A 24,036-nucleotide genomic window follows, 5' to 3' on the forward strand; every position below is an offset into this window, starting at 1 on the left:
ACTGGAGAGTTCTAGTTCAGTCCTCAAATGCATGAAGTTGCACAGGAAGATTATGTAGAATACCATTCCAAAATCAATGGCTTCTTAGTTGATCACACAATAACCAACTCTGTAGGATTTAAGCTGAAAAAGACTTTAATGAGAAGACATTCAATAAATGAAAGAATCGACAATAAGACAATAAGTAAAACTTAGAACACAGGTGAAAGCCATTTTAAAAAGACCAGTGTGGTGTAATCCCAGTGCTGCTGCCGGTGAGCCTTGGAAGCCGCAGGTGGTGCTGGTGCTCTGCTGGCCCTGAGTACTGCTGCACCAGCAGCCTGCCATCCCCTTCGTTGCTGCCACTGCTCTTGCTGCTGCCGCTGCCCCACCATGATGTTTCTCCACAGTCAGCAGCCTCTGTGGAGTAGCCTAGGGGTCTGACTTGCAGACCCCAGGCCCCCGATCCACTGATGCCAGAGGCTTGAAGACCAGGTATCGGGCTTCTCAAAGGGATTTTGATAGCCAGCGGGTGAAGACCAGCAAATACACCTACTCACCAACCTTAGGTGTATTAATTGCTACAGCAAGAGAGGCTGCACATCGTGGGGCACCATGGAGCATGTCAGCGAGAGGGAGTTAGGAAGGACTGGGCAGGTGATTTTGGAGAAGGTTCAAGAACATGGTTGCTTTTCTGGATTGGGTATTCTCTGAAATGGGCATTTGGTTATTGGAGATTTTAGTATTTTTAATCTGTGAGACCAGGGATAATGAAGAGTTGCTGGAGCTGCTGTTGGAGAAGTAGTAGTCCCTCAGAGTAGTGGAGGCCACAGGTCTTTGTTTTTATCTCTATTCAGGTATGATTTTGTAGTTGTCTTGTTTTTGTTTTGTTCCATCATGACCATGAAGAGCCCTCAACTGAGGTTGATATTGCATGAAATTGTTTGTGATCCTGGGGAAGAACCATGGCCTAGGGGGTAGTAACCCAGCTAACTACCAGCCGTCAGCTGTCAGGCCTGCCTTTTCCTTTCTCAGTAGGTAAGCTTTGCCTCCTACCAACAATTACCAAAACACCAGATGCTGGGCTGCCAATTAAAAAATTACTCAAGCCTACAATTTCCAACTATTAGGTATTGTATTAATCAGCTTGGGTTGCCGTAACAAAATACCATAGACAGGGTGGCTTAAACAGCAGGAATTTATTTCTCATAGTTCCGGAAGCTGGGAGGTCTGAGATCAAGGTGCTGGCTGATTCCTTGTCCCAGAGATAGCCCTCTTCCTGACTCGCAGGTGCCTCCTTGCTGTGTCCCCACACGGCAGAGAGAGGTGGGAGCTCTGACAGACCTTACCTACTATTTCGTTGATGTGTAGGACAAATTTCTTTACGTAGATTTTTTTTAAGTTTGCTTTCCTTTTATTTGAATATAGTATGATTCATATTTATAACAAGCTCTTTTTCTTCAGTTTTATTCCAGTTTTTTTGAGATATAATTGACATTCATCACTGTGTAAGTTTAAGGTGTCTAGAATAATGGTTTGACCTACATCTATCATGAAATGATTACCACAATGAGTTTAGTTAGCATGCATCATCTAATATGGAAACAATAAAAAGAAAAAGAAAGAAAACTGTTTTCCCGGGAAAGAGAACTTTTAGGATTTACTCCCTTAATAACTTGCATGTATCTCCTAGAGGACTGTTAACTGAAGTCACCATATTGCATTACATCCCTTACACAGACTTGTGAAGATTATTTTCTATTGGTCGGCTTCACATGAGATACTTCGTATGGGTTGCATATAAACCAAAAGCTTCAGGTTTCTTGTTTGTGATCTATAAAAATTATGAGTTTTTTAATAATATTCTTTCAAGAAGTGAAATCATAACAAATACTTTCTCTAAAAATTCCTCTTTGTAAAATGCAGTTGTTCCCAATTTCATTTTTTGTATTCTGAAGAGTTCTCTGAGATACATTAAAAGGGCCAAATTGAGTCTCCTGACATCCAAAGTGAAATCTACCAGAGAATGGCTCCATTAGAAGACTTAACTTTTAGAATGCCATAAATGGCTTATTATGGTTGTAGACTGTAATATGTATAAACCAGAAAGGCAGGCTGGTGTGTCAAATTAAGGTACAGGTTTGGATCACCAATACCCCAGGTGTTGAAAACCTGCATATAGTTTTTGATTGTCTAAAAACTTAACTACTAGTAGCCTACTGTTCACTGGAAGCCTTATGATAGCATAGTCAGTTAACACATATTTTGTACATATATTGTAGTCCTACAATAAAGTAAGCTAGAGAGAAGAAAATGTTATTAAGAAAATCGTAAGAAAGAGAAAATACATTGACAGTGCTGTACCGTATTTATAAAGAAAAAAAATCCACATATAACTACACCAACACATTTCAAATCCATGTTGTTTAAAGGTCAACTGTATAAGGCTCCTTAATGCAGTGTTGAGGAACTTAGACCTGTACCTAAAATAATTTGGTTTCTGAGGCCAGGTATGACATCACCAAATTGTTTTAGGGATTACTCGGGTACCAATGATGAGTATGGATTGGAAGGAGCTGAAAGTGGAGGCAGGCAGTCTAGTGAAAAGGCTGTTACAAAGGCCTGGATTATCATAGTCCAGGAAGTAAGAGAGGCTAACCTAAAACAGGAAGAAGCGCCTAACTGAGAAGAAATTAAACTAAGACATGACAGGAGCTCAGAGACTGTTTATCTTTTAAACCCGAATTCTAGTATTATCTGATAGGAAGCCATCTCTGAGTCAGGCAGAGAACATTCAGGACATACAGTGGAGGTAGAATAAACAAGTGCTTGTAATTGACTAATTTGGACAGTGGTGGAGGAAAAAATGTTTCGAATAGCTTCCAAGTTTCCACTTTAGGGTACAAGGGAGGATAGTGGTAACATTCATCAAAATAAGAAATAGAGAAGTAAGAGGCAAATTCTTTCTATCGTTGCTTTACTGGGACACTTGATTCTTTCTTTCCTTATAGGGAAAATAGGTTCCATCTTCTTACTTTGGCTCTGATGTTTCCTCCATCTCTAAGAATGAGGTGGGTGCTGCTCAAAGTGGAAAGGTCTAGTATGGTTTGACCCTCGGAACATAGCCTAATGTGGCCTGACAGGGGAATAATTCTCTGGACCAGTCTCGTCCATGAGTGAATTGCTCTTGAGAAAGAACTTTCTGTCTCTTCTTTGGGCATTAATGTTAAGGAAACAAAGAACTCCTCTGATCCCCTCCTTATTGCAAAGAATTTTATTGAGAAAATACTTTGCTATTTCAGAACATGTCTAATACTTTAAATGCCTAGTTTTATACTGACTGATACTAGTGTCATCTTTGCTTGGAATTTCCTTTCTGCCTTCTCCATCTGCAAACTCTTCTCTTAAACCCCAATTCCGGTATTACCTGACATGAAGTTATCTCTAGGTCGGGCCCTGATTTACAAGTTCCCATAGCATTCTTTGCCATCTTCTGGGTAGCATGAATCCCGGGCTTAATACATTAATATATTAATTTCATAATCACTTAACTTCTGAATTTTCTGAGAGGATGTAAGCTCCATCAGGGCAGTGATTGTGTTTGTTTTCTTAATCCTCGAATCACTCTCACACATAATTAAAAACACAGTATTCATTATTATTAATAATAATGCAACTAATTGTAACTAATAGTGTAACTAGTAATGTAGCTTGTAAGAACAGAACTAATGTAAATAATTGTGAGCTTTAATTATCATTCCATTGGGTTGTGAGGTACATGAAGGCAACAATCACATCATAGCCCCAGCCCTTAGCCAACATCTGATACGTGCTCAGTAGATGTTTGTTACATTAAAGAAAGAATTATTTGTGTAATGAATTTAAAAGCTTAATTTACAGAAAATTTGTAGAGTGAAGTATCAGTGTAGTACAAAAGTAAAGAGTTTAGATAATAAACTTACTTTGTTTAAAATGATAATGGTGATATGAAGAATTAGGCCTTTCTTCCTCTTTGGACAATTAGATAAGTGTTTTGTCATGTTGACAAAAAGTTAATCTTTCCTCAGTAAAATTCAGTTTCAGAAATACAAGGTTTTTTTATAGATTTTATTTATTTATTTGATGGAGAGAGACACAGTGAGAGAAGAACGCAAGCAGTGGGGAGTAGGAGAGGGAGAAGCAGGCTCCCCATGGAGAAGGGAGCCCAATGCGGGGCTCGATCCCAGGACCTTGGAGATCATGACCTGAGCCGAAGGCAGACGCTTAATGACTGAGCCACCCAGGTGCCCCCAGAAATATAATTTTTATTGAGAGTATGTGGAGAAGCAATGGCTGAACTTATGACTATTTCAAAGCAAGATTTAGATTTACTTTATATAAGTATAATTAACCAAAAGAAGAAATGCAATTAGACTTCAGTGTCTTTTACAGTTCTTTGATTGAAATGAGTTTCCATTATGAGGCAAATTTCACAGTAGTCTCATTTAGAATAGATTCTTACCCATTGTTATTTCTAGTCCTTTATTTCTGATAGCTATCCTATTATACCTTATTTCACAACTTCTAAGTGCTGATTGTCATAATCATATTTTAGCATGATAATCTTTATGTCAAGTTACATCCATAGGAGGAAAAATTATTCCTGGTGAAGGCCAACCAGAAAGTCATTCTAAGTGATATTTGTTCTCAAATTGCTATCTTAAGTTTACTCTACAGCTGAAAGCACACATCATTCCAATTATTAAATAAAATCTTATTTTACTTCTGTGTATTGATAGACCACTACCAAAGAATATACCACTAATAAAAGTTTTAGCATTCACATGGTAAGGGAAGACTCTCTAGGAATAACTTTACAAAAAAGAAATGTCTAGTTGAGTCTGAGGCACATATTATTTTAAGGAGAAATTGAACTTAGAGAAAATGATTTATGGAATAATTTTCTTTGAAGATATAATAAATATAAAAAAGAAGGGGAATACAGACTTGAAAAATATTAACATCTTTACCTGAGTCCTGAAGCTATAAAGTAATAAAAAGTAAAAGAAAAGAATATATGTAGAATCACAGTCATGGCTTCTGAAAAGCAGAAATTATAAACATCAGACATCACACCAAAATACACAGAATACTTTATGAAAATGAAATTGTCAAAATGGAAAACTAGAATATTGAGGTCAAATGCAGGAAGAAAATTATCAACTACCCTAAACCCTAAATGATTTGTAGAAATGTTTTTTTAACCTTATGATCAACATATAAACCCATGCAAATATTTTCCTTTATATTTTCTATTTCTTTTAAAATCATTTAAAATGTACTTCATCTCATGATTCCCCAAACACTAGAAGGGTAGAATGAGTGTAGTAGAAAGTATACTTTTAGCTATAAGAAACAGAATTCTGAATAAAAGTGACTCCTTGAGTAGTAGGTACATTGTTGCTTATAACAAAGTCTCAGGGTAAGCAGTTTTGAAGTTGGTTTCAGTAACAATGATTTTATCAAAGGCCTGGGCATTTTACATTTTTCTGTGCTGCTCTCCCCAGCACACTGGCTTTCATCCTTGGACTTGTTACCTCATATGGTTGCACAGTGTGTGCTGCAACTCTAGACATCACATTCCTAACCAACCATGAAAAATGAGGAATAAAGGGGACAGGGGAAAAAAAGTCCCATGCCCCCCCCCCTTAAATCAAAGAGGAAAATTTTTTCTCAGAATCTCCCTCATCAATCAACCCCAGAATCTCTCCTCCTCCTCTTCCTGATCTAATGACCAAAACTGAGTCATGTGTTCATGTCCTAGCTTCAAAAGAGGTGTGCCTAGTGGCTATCTGGCATTTCCAGTCTCTGATGCAGAGCACATACTGCCGGCAAGGAAGAAAGGGGAGGGAAATGACAGTTGTCTGGGAACATTGGCCAGAACATTGGCTAACACAGCAGATTGTTTTCAAAGGCTTTTATCCTCTAAAGTTCAAATTCTCTGACACCTTAGTGACAGAGTTGCATCCATCCATATTATACATCAGTTAGGGTATCAATAATCTCAGGCCAAATTTATATAAAAGTACATGAATTAATATTTAGAAAGCCCAGTGTAACCAGTGATAAATTTTTCTATGAAGTATAGCTAGGAAACTATGAGTCTGAATCGTGTGTGATTGTGTGTGTGTGTGTGTGTATGTGTGCGTGCACGCGCACGCGCACATGCACAAGGCACACACATGTGTATGTGTTAAAGAAATATCTTAGGAAAAACTTGTCACTGTTGTTGTTCCATGCTCAGTTATCTATAAGAGTTTTAAAATAGCTTAAACCTAAGTATTTTTTCAGTAGCATTCAAAATCTCTTTATAACCATACAATGTAGGTTGCAATATATGGTAGTGAAAATGAGCATCCTCATAGCTGATTCTGTTGCAATATATGGTAGTGAAAATGAGCATCCTCATAGCTGATTCTGTTCTCCATAACAATTTGATTGGACTGCTGCAGTGCAAACTAGAAAGTGTCAGTTCCAGCAGGTAGCCATCCACGGAGATAATTGTCATAGTTCCTGCTTATATTAAGACACCTTCCTCCCACCACACACAAAGAGCTCAAAAAGCCTTAGAAGTGTAATTACATATTTCTGCATTGTCATGAGTTAGGAATACACAATAATTTTTGGCCAGTGGGAAAATTCATGTAAAGAGTGAATGAATGATTAGTTCTGGTTATAAACCCAAGCAGACTCTAGAGAGACAGAAGGATGAAATGTGGGCTTCTCCTTTATCTAAGCAGAACTTTCAGTGAAAGGAGCGATGCAGGATTTGTCCTACATACCCAGTTGCTGTCCTTATAGTTCTGTTTTTCACTTTAATCTGTTTCACTGGACAAGTATCTCTTACTATATAGAAGTATTCTTGAGAGGTCACTTAAGGGTTTATTTCTTCATTCAGAATCTTTCTGTCATGTTCTGCACAAAAATAGAGATAAGTAATTACAAGAAGGAGAATTTTTCCAATAAGACATCATAAAATCAACACAAGCCTTTAAATGTTAAATGGTTAAAAGGAAAATATATTTCCAAAGGACATACTCAAAATATGTGACAGCTTTATGTAAATTACATATTTTAAATGCTTATTCTAATAATTTATATACTGCAGGGAAGAATATCCTAAATGAGAAGCATTAACAAACTTGTCTAAAAAATTGTCTTCCCAATATTCTTTGACAAAGTAATAGATGTTTAGTTTGGCTACATACCCATCTGGAAGATTCCAGGAAGCCAGTTTAGCATTTTGTTGTTCTTGTTCTTAGGGGGCAGTTGAATTGAAATGATGGGGACCAATAAAAATTGTAGCTGTGACACTGGTTTAAGGTATAGTAATAATTAAGGCAGAATTTTTATATAAAACATTTGATCATAGAAATTATGTTTTTTCTGCCATCAGACACTGTATTTTAATTTTTCCTGATTTGTAAAGATAATAAGTTTATCTTTCCTCAAAATAAGTTGTGTCCATAGTTGCATTTCTAAAGAATATCAATTCCTGGGCCTTCTAGTGCTTAGTACCTGTGCTATAAGAATGATTTTTTTTTTCAAAAATGTATAATATGAGGGTCATTTAAACAGAAATCATTAACAAGGGAAGAACATGATAATGTGGCAAACTTGGCAGGTCTAAATTATAAAATACAAATGTTCATTAAATGTAAGACACAGATTAAACAAAATGGAAAGGCAATATTTTCTTTCCCTACATTTTAATAAGAGAGAAACATTGGACATTAATAAGTGAGAGGAGTTTTCCTATGCTTGTGCCATGAATAACCACTAATTAGAGTGAGCACATTTGAAAGACAAGTTAAAAGCTGGAATGCATAAACCCATGCCAAAAATTGGCAGAATTCTGCAAGAGTCAGCAAACCTAAGTTACTACATTGGGAATTTATGGGGAAACAATAGTCCTGCCAACTTTATGTGGCTTCAGTGGGGTAATTGTACTTTTTTTTTTCTTTTCTTTCTTTATTTTTTTTATTATTATGTTATGTTAATCACCATACATTACATCATTAGTTTTTTATGTAGTGTGGTAATTGTACATTTAAATAAATAAAACCTCTGCATCTGATAAAAAGAAAATCATGCATTGTATGCAGATGCACCAAGATATTGCATTATTTTCCATCGTTGGAAAATTCCATTCCAGGTGGAATCTTTTTCCAGATTTGCAATTGGGTAAATTCTATAAAGGAATAACATGCTAGTAAGGATTTAATTTTCATAAATACAACCAAAATGACAGTATTAAGAACAAATGTCCCTGGATTGCAATAGCATGTACCCTATGAAATGAGAATTTCAAATAGTTAATGAATATAAATAGTTATCTAATGGAAATTCCCTAATATTCTCAGTTCTTAATTTATCTTATTATAGCTATATTCAAGGGTTTGAAAACTTCACTGTTTTTAGAGACCAGAATTAAATTGTAAACCCATAAAGCCATCTAGATGTGAGATTTTAAAGAGTGATATAGACCAGGGGTTGGGAAACCGTGGCTTATTGTCCAAATCTGGCATCCCTGTTTTTTGTAAATAAAGCTTTATTGAAACAAAGCCATGTCCATGTGTTAACATATTATCTGTGGCTACTTTTGCACTACAATGGCAGAACTCAGTAGTTGAAACAGAGATCATATGGACTACAGGGTCTGAAACACTTCCAATCTGGCCCTTTACAGAAAAAGGTTGCTGGCCCCTGGCATAGACTATGGTGAGCTGTAGAGCACATGCTTTTCATAAAAACATTCATATTTAAACAACAATCAATCTAAACATTTCAGGCCAGATATAGATGGCTGGCCAGTGCTGGGTAAAGAATTACTCTTATCATTCTTAGTCAGCCTTTTTACTAACTGTCTATGGGACCTTAAACAAGTCAGCAGTTCTCCTCTAGTAAGAAGTGAATATTTCCCTTTACTGAGGTTGTGGTGCATAAGGTCAAATGGCAAGAAACAGCATGGTCTTTAAGGGAAATATGTAAGTCAGGCCAGAGAACTATATCCAAAATAGTCATAAATGGAAGGAGAGCCTAAAGTGAATATTGGGAGCTGAGGTACAGAGCCTAGCAGGTCAGAATTTCAAGCAGACAAATGAGGATGATCTGATCACATTTAAATATTCAAATATGTTATTTAAATATGCCTAGGCCTGTGTTTTCATGGACAAGAATTCAATTTCATCATCTGCAAAAAGAAGTTTTTCAAAGTGTGCTCCTAGTCTGTAGGAAAGAAAAAAATAAATGTCCCTTGGTCACATAGACAGGAAGAAGTCTAAATTAGTTGCATCTGTTAGAGAATCACAATGAACCTTTGTATATTTCACTTGAGAAGTACTGCCAATAAGAATTAAAACTTCCACTATTTGCAGATTACATGATATATAAAAAGCCCTAAAGTCTCTGAAAAATGAGTAGAATTGATAAATGATTTCAGGAAAGTCACAGGATACAAAAACAATATACAGAAATCTGTTGCATTTCTATACATTATAATGAAGTAGCAGAAAGAGAAATTAAGAAAACAATCCCATTTACAATTGCACCAAAATAATAAAATACCTGGAAATAAACTTAACCAAGGAAGGAAACAATCTGTACACTGAAAACTATAAAAACATTGATGAAATAAATTAAAGATGACATAAACACATGGAAGGATAGTCCATGCTCATGGATTGGGAGAACAAATGTTGTTAAAATGTCCATACTACCCAAAGTAATCTACAGATTTAATGCAATTCTTATCAGAATACCAATAGGATTTTTCACAGAACTGGAACAAATGATCTTAAAATTTGCATGGAACCACAAAAGACCTCAAATAGCCAAAACGATCTTAAAAAGGAAGAACAAAACTGGAGGTATCAGTGAAATAAATCAGTCAGAGAAAGATAAAGACCATAGGATTTCACTTGTATGTAGAATTCAAGAAATAGAGAAAAAAAAGAGGCAAACAAAACAGATTCTTAAATGTACAGAACAAACCAGTGGTTATCAGAGGAAAGGGGGATGGGTGAAAGAGGGAAGGGGGATTAAGAGCACACTTACGATGAGCACAGAGTAATGTATAGAATTGTTGAATCACTATATTGTACACCTGAAACTAATATAACACTGTCCATTAATTTTACTGGAATTATAAAAAATCCTGGAGGTATCACAATCCCAGATTTTAAGATATACTCCATTTTACATTTTTATCAAGCTTTGCCAAAATGTACTGGCCATCTGAAAATTTTTTAAAATCATGCAACATTTATAAATGCTTAAGAAAACTTTAGAAAACTCTGACCTAGAAAATCTCTTTAAGTTATTTCTAACTCTGAAAGCCTTCCCTAACTATTTTAATAGCTAACTCTTATAGAGCATTTACCACATATCAGGCACTATCTATGTGCTTTTCCTACATTAGCTATTTTAATCATCACAACTCTATGAAGTAGGGATTCTTATTATCATTCCACTTACAGATGAGAGCACTGAGGTGCAAAGATGTGCTTTAATTTGTTCAAAATCAAACATCTAGTGAGTGGTAGAATCAGGATTCAGACCCAGGTAGTCTGAATCCAGAGTCCATGCCCTCAAGTACTCCACATTCGTAGTTTTGTTGTTAGGTTTCAGATATTCAATAGTGCAAAAAACTTACCTAAACATTTCACAGAATATTTTCTTATTATTTGAATTTCAAAAAAAATTATTATTAAAAATGTCCTTAGGTCATGTAACACAAGATTTAGATATCCAGAGACTAGTGAATGTCAGCTTTATATCTTTTTATCATCATGTATAGTTCATAATAAATGAGCTAATGTATGTTCATTACAGTATTTATTGAAACAGGCCTATCAGGATATCTCCTAGGCAACTTTAATTAATTGTAGCTGCTTCCTTGGCAACTGTTAATTAATTGTAGGGACCTGATAAAAATTGAGCGGTTTGTCTTTGTAAATATTCTAGAATTCAAACCTCTTGCTGATAAAGAAACATTCATTCATGCATGGGTGAATGTCTTCATTAAACAACACTGACTGAAAAGCTATTTTGCTGTGAATAAGACTGACAAGTTACTTGCTTTCATGGAGTTTTAATCTAGCAGGGTAAAAATAATTAGTAAGCAAACAAAAAAGATTTTAATTTTCAGTATTAAATATTTAATTAAACAAAATAAAGTATTTAATTAAATAATAAATATTTTCAGTAGTAAGTGTTAAGAATAAAATGAAACAGGAAAATAACATAGAAGGTGAAGGTGCAAAGGAGATTTTATTTTGGGTAATGGGGAATGGACTATTGTGAGGAGAAAACAAATCAGCAGAGTTGAAGAAAAGCAACCAGCTTTTGGAAGATTTAGGGGAAGAACATTATAGTCAAGAGAAACAACAATGATAAAAGTAAGAATCATAGAAATTTAAACATTTCTTTAATTTTTATTTATATAATATGACCATAGCTTGTTAACATTATTTAATACAACCAATTACATTGGAACTTGCACCTTTAAATTACTAGGTGAACTTATAAATGAATCTAAATAATCAGCAAGATATCTGATTCAGGCAGATGAAGATCAAATTGTCAGCATTTGATTGTCAGAGAATGTGGCCCAAACTTGTGACCAAGTCCTAACATTTGCTCTCTCACCTACGGTGGCGATCATGTCTTCAAGGCCAGCCATTTGTAAGGGGAAATCACACCTGCTGGATTCCGCGGTGGGGATGGAAAGATAGGCCCCCCTGACCCACAGGTGCTTATGGTAAGGAAGGAGCATAGTCAAATGAGTGCATCCCTCAAGCAGGCTGGTGTGAATCGCATAAGGACAGCCCACATGGGAACCCACTGGTAGAGTAAGGAGGTAAACAAATGAAAGTAAGATGCTCACCCTCCCACTAATCAGTAAGGAGAGGAGATAAAGGCCTGAATTATTCCTCTTGCATGGCAGATCTCACCTACAGATGATTCCCACCCCCCAACCTCACCCTGCGTCGCCAACCAGGGAACATTTGACAACGTGTGGAAATATGTTGGTCGTGAAAACTGCAGAGAGTGCTGCTGATAATCTGCTAACCATCCCTCGGTGCACAAGATAGCAGCATTCTAGAAATCCCCTTGTCCAGCCAGGAGGGTAGGGCAATAGGGTTTCCTGCAACAAATTGCAATGGGAATTTTTAGAGTTTCTTTGGACCAAAATCTTTTATATCCTTCAAGGATACATGTTAATATTGTGGATTTTTTTTTTAAAGATTTTATTTATTTATTTGAGAGAGAGAATGAGAGACAGAGAGCACGGAGGGAAGAGGGTCAGAGGGAGAAGCAGACCCCCCGCTGAGCAGGGAGCCCGATGTGGGACTCGATCCCGGGACTCCAGGATCATGACCTGAGCCGAAGGCAGTCGCCTAACCAACTGAGCCACCCAGGCTCCCTAATATTGTGGATTTAAGCTACAATCTCAGAACCTCCCCTTTAGATGTGCTCTTTTAGTATTTTCATTGTTTCTTTTCACATAGGTAAATAGTTATGATTCATATAGCAAAGTTCTCCAAAACCCAGATGAAATGTCACCTCTTCTTAAAGTTTCCTCTAATTACTAAACTATTAGATGTTCCTTCCTCTGAGCTCCTATGGCAATCTATACATATTTTTGCTTTAGCACTTATCACCCTGTGAACTAATTATTTTTTTAAAGGTCATCCCCATTTAGAAAATAAGTCTTTCTGGAGTAGAGACTGTGTAGGATGTGATAAACATTCTATAGTACACACAGTAGGCCCCTGTATCAAAGAATTTACCTGTCCAAAATGTTAGTAGTGCCAAGTTGAGAAACCCTGCATCCCAGAAATCTTGGTAACTCCTATGTCCACATGGTGCCTGCCATAAGAAGCACAAACTTAATGAATGAGTACTAACGAAGAACATCACAAACACCAAATTCCATGGATTCTATTTTATTTTTCTCACAAATCTTACTTGTTTATATCCTGATGAAATTTAAAACCTATTACATACATTCAGCTAAAAGGAACATTTGTTGACAATTTGACAGAACAATTATAGTTTACTAACTAGCACATGAACAAGAAAAGCAGTAGGCTGTGTTATGGACTGTCTAAAATCTTGTGGGTAGAGGCAGTCAGTTTTAAAGGTATAAAAATGTAAGAACTAATATTGAATGATAACTTCAAAAAGCAGAAGTAAGAATATAATAATTTTAAATATATAAAATGTAAGAAATCATATATTGGAAAGACAACTCAAAAACAGAAGAACGTAATGATGGAAGGAAACTTTGATAACAGTAATAAACATCGATGGAAATGAAAATCAGAAAAAATAAAATGAGATAAAATTAAGATAAAAGAAATGCTATTTTACATAACAGAACTTAAATAAGCTTCAGGAAAAGTTCAGAAAACCTCATGGGGAAGCCTTTTTTTTGTTGTACCAGAACAAGCAAAAGGAAAAATGTTGCCCATTCAGAAGAATGGCAAAGGAATGGTAGGAAGCCAGGTTACACATTTAAAATATGGTTTCTAGGTATGAATTTATGAACCAAGGGTTTCAGAAGTAGTAGCCTAAGACTAGCATGGGAAGAGAAAAATGCTTAGCAGTGAGATAGAGACTATCACTTCACAAAAGAAACCAAACTTAAACTACCCTGATACACATAAGAAATAATTTTTTTTTATACATTGTCTTAGTCAGCCCTCATCTAGAGAATAGTGTTCAATTCTGCGTGCCACCTGGCCCTCAGAAATAGGAAATGTTTTGGATTCTGTGGTCCATATGATCTCTGTCTCAACTACTCAATTCCACTGTTGTGGTGAAAAACAGCCATAGATAATATGTTAACAAATGGACATGGCTGTGTTCCAATAAAGCTTAACTTACAAAAACAGAGGTGCCAGATTTGGACCTGGCCCTGTTTTGGACAAGAAACATTGATTAAGATAATCCTAGTGTTTAGGGGCCTGGAAATCCTAACACACAAGGGATGATTTAAGAAGTCACTAATATTTAGCGTAGAGAAAATATACATCCTAGAATTAATAAAATTTGTTTTAGGACACTCAGGTATAAGACATCCCCATTTCTTCATTTAATAAAATTAATTTTGTCTTGGTTCTCCACTACTAAGTCTGGGAAAAAAATTTATTCTCAGGCTTATGTGATACTTTCCTTGGGAATCAGTGAGAACTACGGAATTCATAAATCCAGAAAATTGTGGAAAGGCCTCTGGTCTTCAGCTCATGGTGGTTCTCACTAGAATATTTGTTGCCTAAGGCTACATGGTTAAGGCAAATGCAGGTGGTTCTGCTACTCCTATGATTATTTCTCATTCACTTGCCACACCTGGCCACTTGGTCCTTCACCTTGGCTCTCAAGGCTTTGGTGCTCATCATTTTCTTGTTGGGCTGTGTACTCTAGGAACAAGATTTGCAAGAACTTGCCATTCCTCAATATTCCCAGGCTCAGAAGAAAATCTAACTCTCTTTTCATGGGGCCCAGCCACTACCATCCCCTTTCCTAGAAGCACCTATTCAGTGGTATAGATTTGGCAAGAGGTGAGACAGATGTTCTTCTTACAATGCTGGCCACAGTTTCAAAACCATCTTTGGACTGGTGGTCCCACAGAGGCCCTTCTGGTCATCTTGAAACATATTTTAAGATCTGAGTGGAAAAAGGAGGCATATACATATAAAAAAACTGACAGTTCAAGGAAGCAAGTGGTAAATATCAAGTAAATCATGAAAAAGAAAACAAATGGTATGTGAGCTAAAAAAGGGGGATAATTTTCAGGTGGAATAGACAAAAAATATCCCTTATTTATTTTTTAATTTTTATTTCCAGTCAAGACTTTTACCTGAGCGCTAGTCTCTCTTCCCCACCCCACCTTTCTCTCTCTCTCTCTCTCAGACACACACACACACACACACTTTAATTCCATTCCAATATTCCCACACTGGTACTAAATCCAGAAACTATTTTAAATTCCTTCCTCTCCTTTATGTCCCACACCCAGTCAGTCATCATCATTATCAAGCTATGTCTTCACCAGAGCATCTCTCATTGCCCACAGTGCCATCCATACTGCCTTTATCTTATTTCTGACCCCACTTATATCTTACATGCATTTCAGGACAGTCTTATTTGGCCCCTTTGCTAGCACATCCTCTCCCCATTTCTCACATCATTCCAAGCTGCCAGAGTGAGCTTTCTAAAGTACAAATCTGATACATCTTGCCAATCTACATCCTAAAGGCTTCCATTGCCTTCAAGTTAAAACTCAGACTCCCTGGCTTGACATGGATGACCTTATGATATGGCCATTGCCTACATATTATTTCTTATTTCTTACTATTTTTCTTACTGTTTTTATTAACCCACAGTTCCTTGAAATGGGCCATAATCTCTTTCAACCCACCCGTTTGACATTTCCTTCAAAAAAGGCCATCTCCTTTGATTCTATAGCCTGATCAATGCTCCAAAATTAAGCATCAGTGAAGGCTTTTACTCCCAACACTGAGAAAGTACCTCTCCCTGTGCTCTTTAGAAACCTACACATATATTTTCTAACACTTACTCCACTGGGTAAAAAACTATCCATTGTCTTAGCAATACCTCTCAAGATTATGAGCTACTTCTTGATATGAATAATACCTTTCATCTTGATAACCCTAATACCTGAGAGATAATAGGAAATCAATATATTTATGTCATTAGCAAAGGCTTAAAACAGAAAACTGATCTTCCCAGAATGACTATTGATCTTCATGTTGTTAAATCAAATGCTCAGTTCTCAGATCTATCAGCAGTTTTTGTCACCATCTGTCACTTGCTTCACCTTGAAACACTTTCTTTACTTGATTCCCACGTCTTCACACTCTTCTGGTTTCTCTCGGGTTGACCCTTGTTACTTCTCAGTCTTCTTTGTTGGCTCATCCTCCTGTCATCTTAGACCTATTCTCATCTCATTTACACTCAGTCCCTTAGTGATCTCAGACTCTCAAGACCTGATGCTGTCTCTTTGCTGACCATGCTCAAATTATCTCTCTTGACTGGACTTCTTCCCTAAACTCTAGGTTTGTGTATATAACTCCCTGCTTGACATTTTTAGTTGACTTTACAATAGAAATTTCAAATTCAACATCTTTTTTTTTCTTCAATTTTATTGTGGTATAATGGACAAATAAAATGTAAGGTATTCAAAGTATATATGGTGATTATTTGATGTATGCATATATTGTGAAAGGAGTCCTCCCATCTGGTTACTTAACACATCCATCACCGCGAATATTTACCTTTTTCGTATGTGGGGAGGGTGTGGTGGTAGGATGGAGAGCATTTAAAAACAAATCTCTGATCTACCCAAACCCTGTTCCACCCTGTCTCCTTTATCCATCAATTACAACTTCATCCTTGTAGTTGCTCAGACCAAAACACTTTTAGTTATATTTGACTCTACTTTCTCTTACTCCTCACAGACATTTCAGCAACAAAACATTTGACTCTAATCTTAAATATGTTCAGAAGCCTTCACTAGCACCACCCTGCTCCAAACCACCATTGCCTCTCATTTGGCTTCTTCCATTAACCTTCTATTTGATCTCCTGCCTTCCACTTTTGTCCTTCTCAGTCTATTTACAAGCCTGCAATCACAGGTATCTTTTTAAAATAAGTCACATCAATCACACCCTTGATCAAAACCTTTTAGTGACCCTCCATCTTAGTCAGAATCAAAGCCTACATCTTAACATTGGGCTATAAGCCCTCATATTATCTAACTCCTCATTATCATCTCTTTGCTCCCCCATCCCTCACTCTGCTTTAGCCACATGGTCTCCTAGGATGTCTTCAAGCAAGCAACATGTTCCTGCTTTAAAGTCCATGCACTAGCATGTTCTTTCATTTCCTTTAAGTCTCGGCTCAAATTTTATTTTCTTGGTAAGGGCTTACCTGGATCTCCCTATTAAAAATTGCAAACCCCCTATATCCATTCTTCATATATACCTCTTCTGCTGAAGATTTCTCCATAGCACTTATAACCTTCTAATATTTTATTTTATTATACTTAATTATTTTAGTATTTATACTTAATTATATTGTAATTTATTGTAATTCTCCCACCAGTGCAATGTGAAGTCCCTTTGGGTAGGAGTTTTTGTCCCTTTTGTTCGCTGCTGTCCTCCAGACTCCAAAAGATTGTCTGATGCAAATCTTTCAATAACAGTTTCTGAATGAACAAAGGGTATACACATTTTTGCATTTCTGAGTGCCTGACAGTGCCTGGATTATAATAGTATTTTAATGTTCAAAAAAGCATTATGAGATAATTACTGTAGCCATTTTAAAGACAAAGGAACTAAAATTTCTAAGATTTGAGTCAATGATGCCTCCAGAATTTCTGTATAGTCAGGACTTAAGGATAGCATTCTGGTTAGTGGGAGGATAAAAAACTTGGATCTCAGAAAAACACTATCTTTTCTTACATGGTACGCTGTATTTGAGAATGGCTTAAGAAATGTTGATTACATGTGGCATTGGCCAACATACCTCTACCTTTGGCACCAACTCTTGCTCAAGGTTTTACCGTTTTACAGAGCTGTATCCCAGCCAGTATCTTTAGGAGACAGTGAATACAACAGTCTGTCTATAACAGAAGTTCATGTAGGGAAATAGAAAATGACAAGATTGATGATGAAATGATGGCCATATTGTGGGGTTTTAGAATGCTTTGCTCAGAATTGGTTTCATCCATTGGTTCCCAAATCTGTGATGATTCTTAAAAATGTAGATGTTGTGGACCCACCCTATACCTCCTACTGGTATAGATATTTAACAAGCTTCCCGGATTTGTGTTAAGCAGCCAGCTCTGTATTTCCACCATAGATTGGCTTTTGGAAATATGGTAAGCAGGTGCAGTTTGCATGTATTATGTATTTGCCGTTTACTCCTCTCCAAAAAATACTCCCATTTCTGTGCCCTGTAAAGCCAGGTAAATCTGACAGGGGGTGAATGGAATGTATTTTGGAGCAATGTGTGATGGACTGCCTCACAATAGTATTTTTTTCCATCTGTTATAGGTCAATGCACAAACTGGCCCAGTTGGAAAGACTTGACCTAGGCAATAATGAATTCAGTGAGCTGGTAAGCGAATGCATTTTCTAAACTTTATAAATACACCCCAGGAGATTATTTATTTTGTCTCTATAACCCCAGGTATTAAATTATCCAAGTGCACATTTGCATTTCTAAATATAAAAACAAAATGAAACCCAGGAAATAAAGTGATTGTTTGACTGTATAGTAAACCATAGAGAACTGGAGAGTATTAGATTCACTAAAAAGGGGAGAGAGAGAGAGAGAAGAGGAGGAGGTAAGGAGATGCAAATTGACAATTTTGAGCACCAGCTATGGACAGGCACCAACTTCAGTGTGTCATATATATTATCTCATTTAACCCTTATTTGCCATGTTGCCATGTTAACTTTATGGAAATGAGCTCAAAGTGGTCACCAACTTACACAGCTTTTATGTTGTTGGACAAGAATTAAAGCAAGACTTGATTAACTCAAAGTTCATACCTTGAAGACTTCTGCCTTTGAGGATACTTAGAGAACAGGAGGGTTTAAAGGCCTTCCATTTACAATTGTACTGAAAGTTTCTTTCTAGTGAACACATATTTCCATCTTGCTGCCAAAATTGACAGAATTCTGACTGCTCCTTTCAGGCTTAAGCTTTCTTTAAAATTTGCCTGAAGACCAAAATCTCAAATGCAAATTAGAAAGCAGATAGTCCTTCATAAGCAGACTCTTTCTAATTCAGAAGTCTCCTCTTGAGCATCTTCAAATTTCAAAAATGCAATTAATCTAAAACATATTTTAACTATTTTGAAATTAAAACATTTAATTAAGTAATCAACTATTCTCTCCCAGCTGTGTTGCTAACTATATGACCTTGGGCAAATTACTTAGCCTCTCTAAGCCTCTTTTTCAGTTTCTCTAAGATAGAAATGCTAATGGCTCCTTCTTTACAGGGTTAGCGTGAGAATTAAATGAGATAAAGCATGTACCAGGCCTGGAAAAAAGGGATTCTCAATAAATGCCAGTGTACAGGGTATAATCCACACTTCATCTTGAATGTGCAAAGAAATTAACTTGTTGGACTTTGACCATAACTAATCTGGCCATTATCCCAGCCTCTATCAACTGTTTCTTGAGGGTAAAAGCTGACATTTAGTCTTCTGCAATTAAAAGTATAGTCTGATTTAAGAAGTTACAAGATCCCTTTGGGTTGTGTTCATCCTCCTTGCATAACAATTCTGTCTGTCACGTATCTTCGCACCTTCCCCTGCCTCTCTTCATAACATGGAATTTGGGCATGTGCAAAGGAGGCTATACGTCTTTCTGAAGAAAAGGAACTCCCTGGTCTCAGTCCGGTTTTCAGAAGTGTGCTGGCAGACAGGCTGGCCTCTGGCCTGATGTCTGCAGCTGATTCTGCCCCCTGTGTTAAATCTGGAGTTTTGAAACCATAGTCAGTTCTTTGGGCTCAGGTGAGCACTGGCCAGCTCCCCCTTGCTCCCATTGCTACCACTCAGCTCTCACTGCCTGTTAGCTATATTAGTCTCTATCCTGTCTCCCCTCCAGCTTCAGGCTGGTCAGTCCATCCCCCCCTTTCTGTTGTGAAGGTATCTCACTAGCCTTAATGCCAATAGTGACCCTATAGCCCACGTGCAGGCTCTGAGGGTCCACATGATGTGTTAACTGAGAGAGGCCCAGTGAAAATAAACTTCAGAGCCTCCCTCCACCTGCTTCATCACACCACCAGGTTTGCCCTGTTTTCAATGCACGCAACTTGGTTATAGGGCAGTTTGCAAGGTGGCCTCAACACAGATATGGGGGCAAAACGACTCAGTACATAATCCAATGTACCTCGGGCTTTTTTAAGGTAGATACTTATTAATAATGTAGGTAGATAGGTTGATAAGGGTAGGGAATAGCCGTAGCAAACTGTTTTATACTGGGAGTTTAAAAATCAATTGTTAAAAAGCTACAATCTGCCCAGTAGCTAGGTCTAGTGGTTGAAAGAACATGGACCGTGGATTCAGACAACTGAGGTTTGACTCTCAATTCCGTCCCTGACTAGCCGGGTATCTTTGGGTCTGTAGCTCACTCTCTATCCTCAGTGTCCTCTTCAATAAAATAAGGGTATAAAAGTCATCTGTCTCATAGGCTTTTTGGGAAAATTCCATGCAAGAGAATCTATAATAAACACTCAATATATGTTTCTATGAATTTTGATTCTGTCAGGTATATGACTTTGGAAATCAAGTCTATAAATATTTGGACCAAAAATATGAATAGGATATATTTATATGTTTGTGAAGTTAGACATAGTAAAAATAAACTTAAAAAACATGTTATTTTAACTTATGCTTTACGGTATCTAAGAAATCATCATTGAGGAGAAACATTTTTTTTTTATTTTTGAACTCCCAGTATTCCATGCTAGTCACAAAGCAAGTCTCTCTAAAAAAAAGTTTTTCATTTGTCCCTGGACCACTTATTCGATAATACTGAGTTACTTGGCATTGGCAGCAGGGAGGAGGGTTGGGGAGTATAATTATGGAATTTCACATTTCTGTCAATCACTTTTAATCAGATGTCTGGCTTTTATTAGTCATATGTGTGGGACTAGCTGTTGTTTCCCTGAAAGTAACAACTTTTAATGAGAAAATAAGAAAATTTGCTTTGATAAGAGGCCTCTAGAAACAACATCATGTGTAGGAAAGGGGATAAGTTCCATTCTGTAACTAGGTATTGACACCTAGGAGATTACTGTTAGAGAATTCATTTTGTGTGACATTCTAAAGAGACAGATATGCAGAGAGGATGATAATAAGTCAAAAAAAAACTTACACTGTGAAAGCCTAATAAAAAGAACAGAAGTTTGCTTTCTTGAGACTCAATGTAAATATACTAAATTATGTTTGAAGTAGAAAGATCTACTTAAGGTTGCCTTTGTCATAATGAAAGATTCTAAACAGAAAGAATTATTTTACATTTCTAACAGCAGTAACCACCAGAAAATACTGGGCAAAGTTCTGAGAACATAATGGATTCTCAAAGGTTTTTTATTATTGTTGTTTCTTTCATGGCTTATTTTTGTCAATATAAAATTAACACATACCCATTTTTTTTAAATTTAAAAAGTTAAAAGATTTGTAAAAATTATAGTAAAAGTAATCCATGATCTCATTCCCTTATATAACCATTATCAATGTTTTTGGTATATTCTCCCCCTGCCACCATCATTTTTTTAATCAGATCAAATGAGTATTATTCGGGGCCAGGTTAGAGATGGGACATATTAGGTTGATGCGTTGGATAACATCAGTTCTTAAAACTCCTCTGTATACTCTTGGTAGACAGCCTTCTAACTGTCACAGAATAATCAGGAGCTTCCCAAAGTCGAAGAATGGTCAAGGACACTAGAACAGATTCAGTGATTGCCATGGGGCCCAGGAGCTCTGTGATAGGTATATATATTTTACATGTATATAGAGCTGTCCAATGGACTAAGAGTCCTATTCATCCTGCACTGTTAGTGGAAATAACCAAGGCCCTGAAAGCAAATCACCATGAGTGAGAATATTGGAAAAGAAAGCAGACTGAGCAGCAGAGCCTGGAGGAAGATGGGATCGTGGATCCAGAAACAATGTGAGGGCATATGCCCATCTCCCCCATCAAGCCCCAGATTCCAGCTCCCAGCCTCTCATTCTCTTTTCTCTCCCTTCCCTGTATTGAAAGATAATAAGAAAAGTGTCACTCAGAGCCCCCAAAAACTCTGCTATGGGAACCTTCATCAAGAGTAAGCTCTAAGAAACAAAGTAAGAAAGCTTCTTTGCAAACCAGAAAGAGAAAAGAGCTGAGCCCAGAGGAGGCGAAGAGCGGACTGCCGAGTAGTCTGTGCGTGGTTCAGGGTGTAGCCACGTAATGCAGGCAGGCAGGCATGGCTCACAAAGGGCTGACAGCAGTCTGAGTGACACAGTGGGCAGTGGTGAAGAAGAAGAGAGAGAACGGTGGTCACTGGAGCATCTCTTGTTATATGGGAGGTTCCCTGGTCTCCACTCCCCTCCCTGCCACAAAACCCTTCCTAAAAGGAATAACTGGGGAGGAGGATCCCAGGAAAGGCCCGATTTCTTGATCTCCTGCTATTCCAGTGAAGGGAGGTCAAGTGAAGGGAGAAGTGAGATTTGAAATTGCACTATAACTGAGACATAGTACGTACTGGTTATATGTGTTTTTATAGAGATAGTTCTGTTTACCAAATTGAAATTATAGTGTGCATTCTATTCTATTAATGCATGATGATCAAATTCAAATAAATTCTTTACAAACATTATGAGTTAGAAGCTTTCTCTGCAGCTGAATTAGGAAGACTGTCAAATAATAGCCAAAAAATAAATAGTGAATTGAAATTCAAACTTAAGAGAAAATAATAAAATCAGAGAGGCTTGAAATTTTATTATATCAAATGTGATACATATAAAACAATATATGTAGTATATGTTTAAGTTATAAAACATACTAAAATGCATCCCTGTGAACCCACTGCCATATTTTTGTGAACTAGAGCATCACCAGTCCTATACAGCTACCTGTAGGCTCTTACCTAATTCTGCCTCATTCCCAGAGACAAGTACAATCCTAAATTACGTTTAACATACCCCACATTTGTATGTCTAAATATTACACTGTTTCACTTTGCTTGTTCTCAGGCTTTCTAGAAATATGACTATACTACAACTTACTTACTTTTTTCTTCACAATCATTTTTTATTACACTGCTACTGTGAATATTCCTATAAGTACACATGTGCAAGAATTTTTCTAAGGCTTATGTTTAGAAGTGGAATTTCCCAGTCATTAATTGTGCACATATTCAACTTGAAAAATAATGTGGCTTTTTTTTTTCAAAACAGTTGTACTCACTTACCAGCACCTGTAAGTGCCCCCAAGCTCCACATCTTCGTCTACGCTTGATATTGTCAGACTTCATATTTTTTCCAGTATAATGGCTGACAGTGGCATCCCATTATGATCTGAATCTGCCTATCCCCGATCCCTCATGAGATTGGTGCTTTTTCCATATGTTGGTGGCAGTTTGTGTTTCCTCTTCTGTGAAATGCCTGTTTATGTATTTTTGCTCATTTATCTATTGGATGTCTTTTTCTTGTAGACGTACTGGGGTCTATTATATATTCTAGATGCTAATCTTCTCTTGGTTATATGTGCTACAGATGCCTCCTCCCAGTCTCTGCAGTTTTCTTTTTACTTTCTTCTTGGTGTCTCTTGATGACTTGAGGTTCTTAATTGTAATGTAATAATATGCATACTTTTTTTTATGCCTAGTGTATTTTGTGTCCTTCTTAAGAAGTCCTTGCCTCCCCGAAGTCAAATAGATCTTTTCATATGTTTTCTTCTAAAACCTTGAAGGTTTCATTATTTATAGTCAGGTGTATTTCCATCTGGGCTTAATTATTTTACATTGAATGTATTATTTTTTTATGAAAAAATAGTTTTCCAAGCAACATTTATAAACAGTCCTTCCTTTCCCCCTGAATGAGTGCAACCTCTTAACAAAATAGGATTTCCATATATTCATAAGTTACCTTCTTCATTGGCTGGTTTATGATCTGGGTACCAAAACCACACCATCTTAAGTAGCACAAACAATGTTTTTGATATCTGATAGAATAAATCTCTACAACGTAGGCATCTGGACATTTAGTTTTTGTACAAATTTTAGAATTAGTTTATCAAGTTCCTTAAAAGGGAAAAATGTCATTGGGATTTTATTAGAAATTAGAATAAATTAATTTTCATTGGTTTATGGTGAATTGATATTTTTATGATATTGAGTCTCTTTATGCATGACATATCTCCAATTTATTTATCCATTTTAATATCATTCAGTGAAGTTTTATAATTTTCTTCAAAAAAGGTTTTACAC

At 36.7% G+C, this 24,036-nt stretch overlaps 1 protein-coding gene across 2 annotated transcripts in view; it reads left to right on the plus strand.

The window, feature by feature from the left end:
- Positions 1 to 24,036, plus strand: part of LRRC7 (leucine rich repeat containing 7) — a 410,462-nt gene that overhangs the window by 210,534 nt on the left and 175,892 nt on the right. For both annotated transcript variants that reach the window (XM_044914052.1, XM_044914051.1), the window contains exon 7: positions 18,105 to 18,168. In XM_044914052.1, coding sequence (XP_044769987.1) covers positions 18,105 to 18,168 — 64 coding nt within the window. The remainder of the gene's footprint in view (positions 1 to 18,104; positions 18,169 to 24,036) is intronic.

This window comes from Neomonachus schauinslandi, chromosome 4 (genome assembly GCF_002201575.2).
Source record: "Neomonachus schauinslandi chromosome 4, ASM220157v2, whole genome shotgun sequence".
Classification (NCBI taxonomy): domain Eukaryota; kingdom Metazoa; phylum Chordata; class Mammalia; order Carnivora; family Phocidae; genus Neomonachus; species Neomonachus schauinslandi.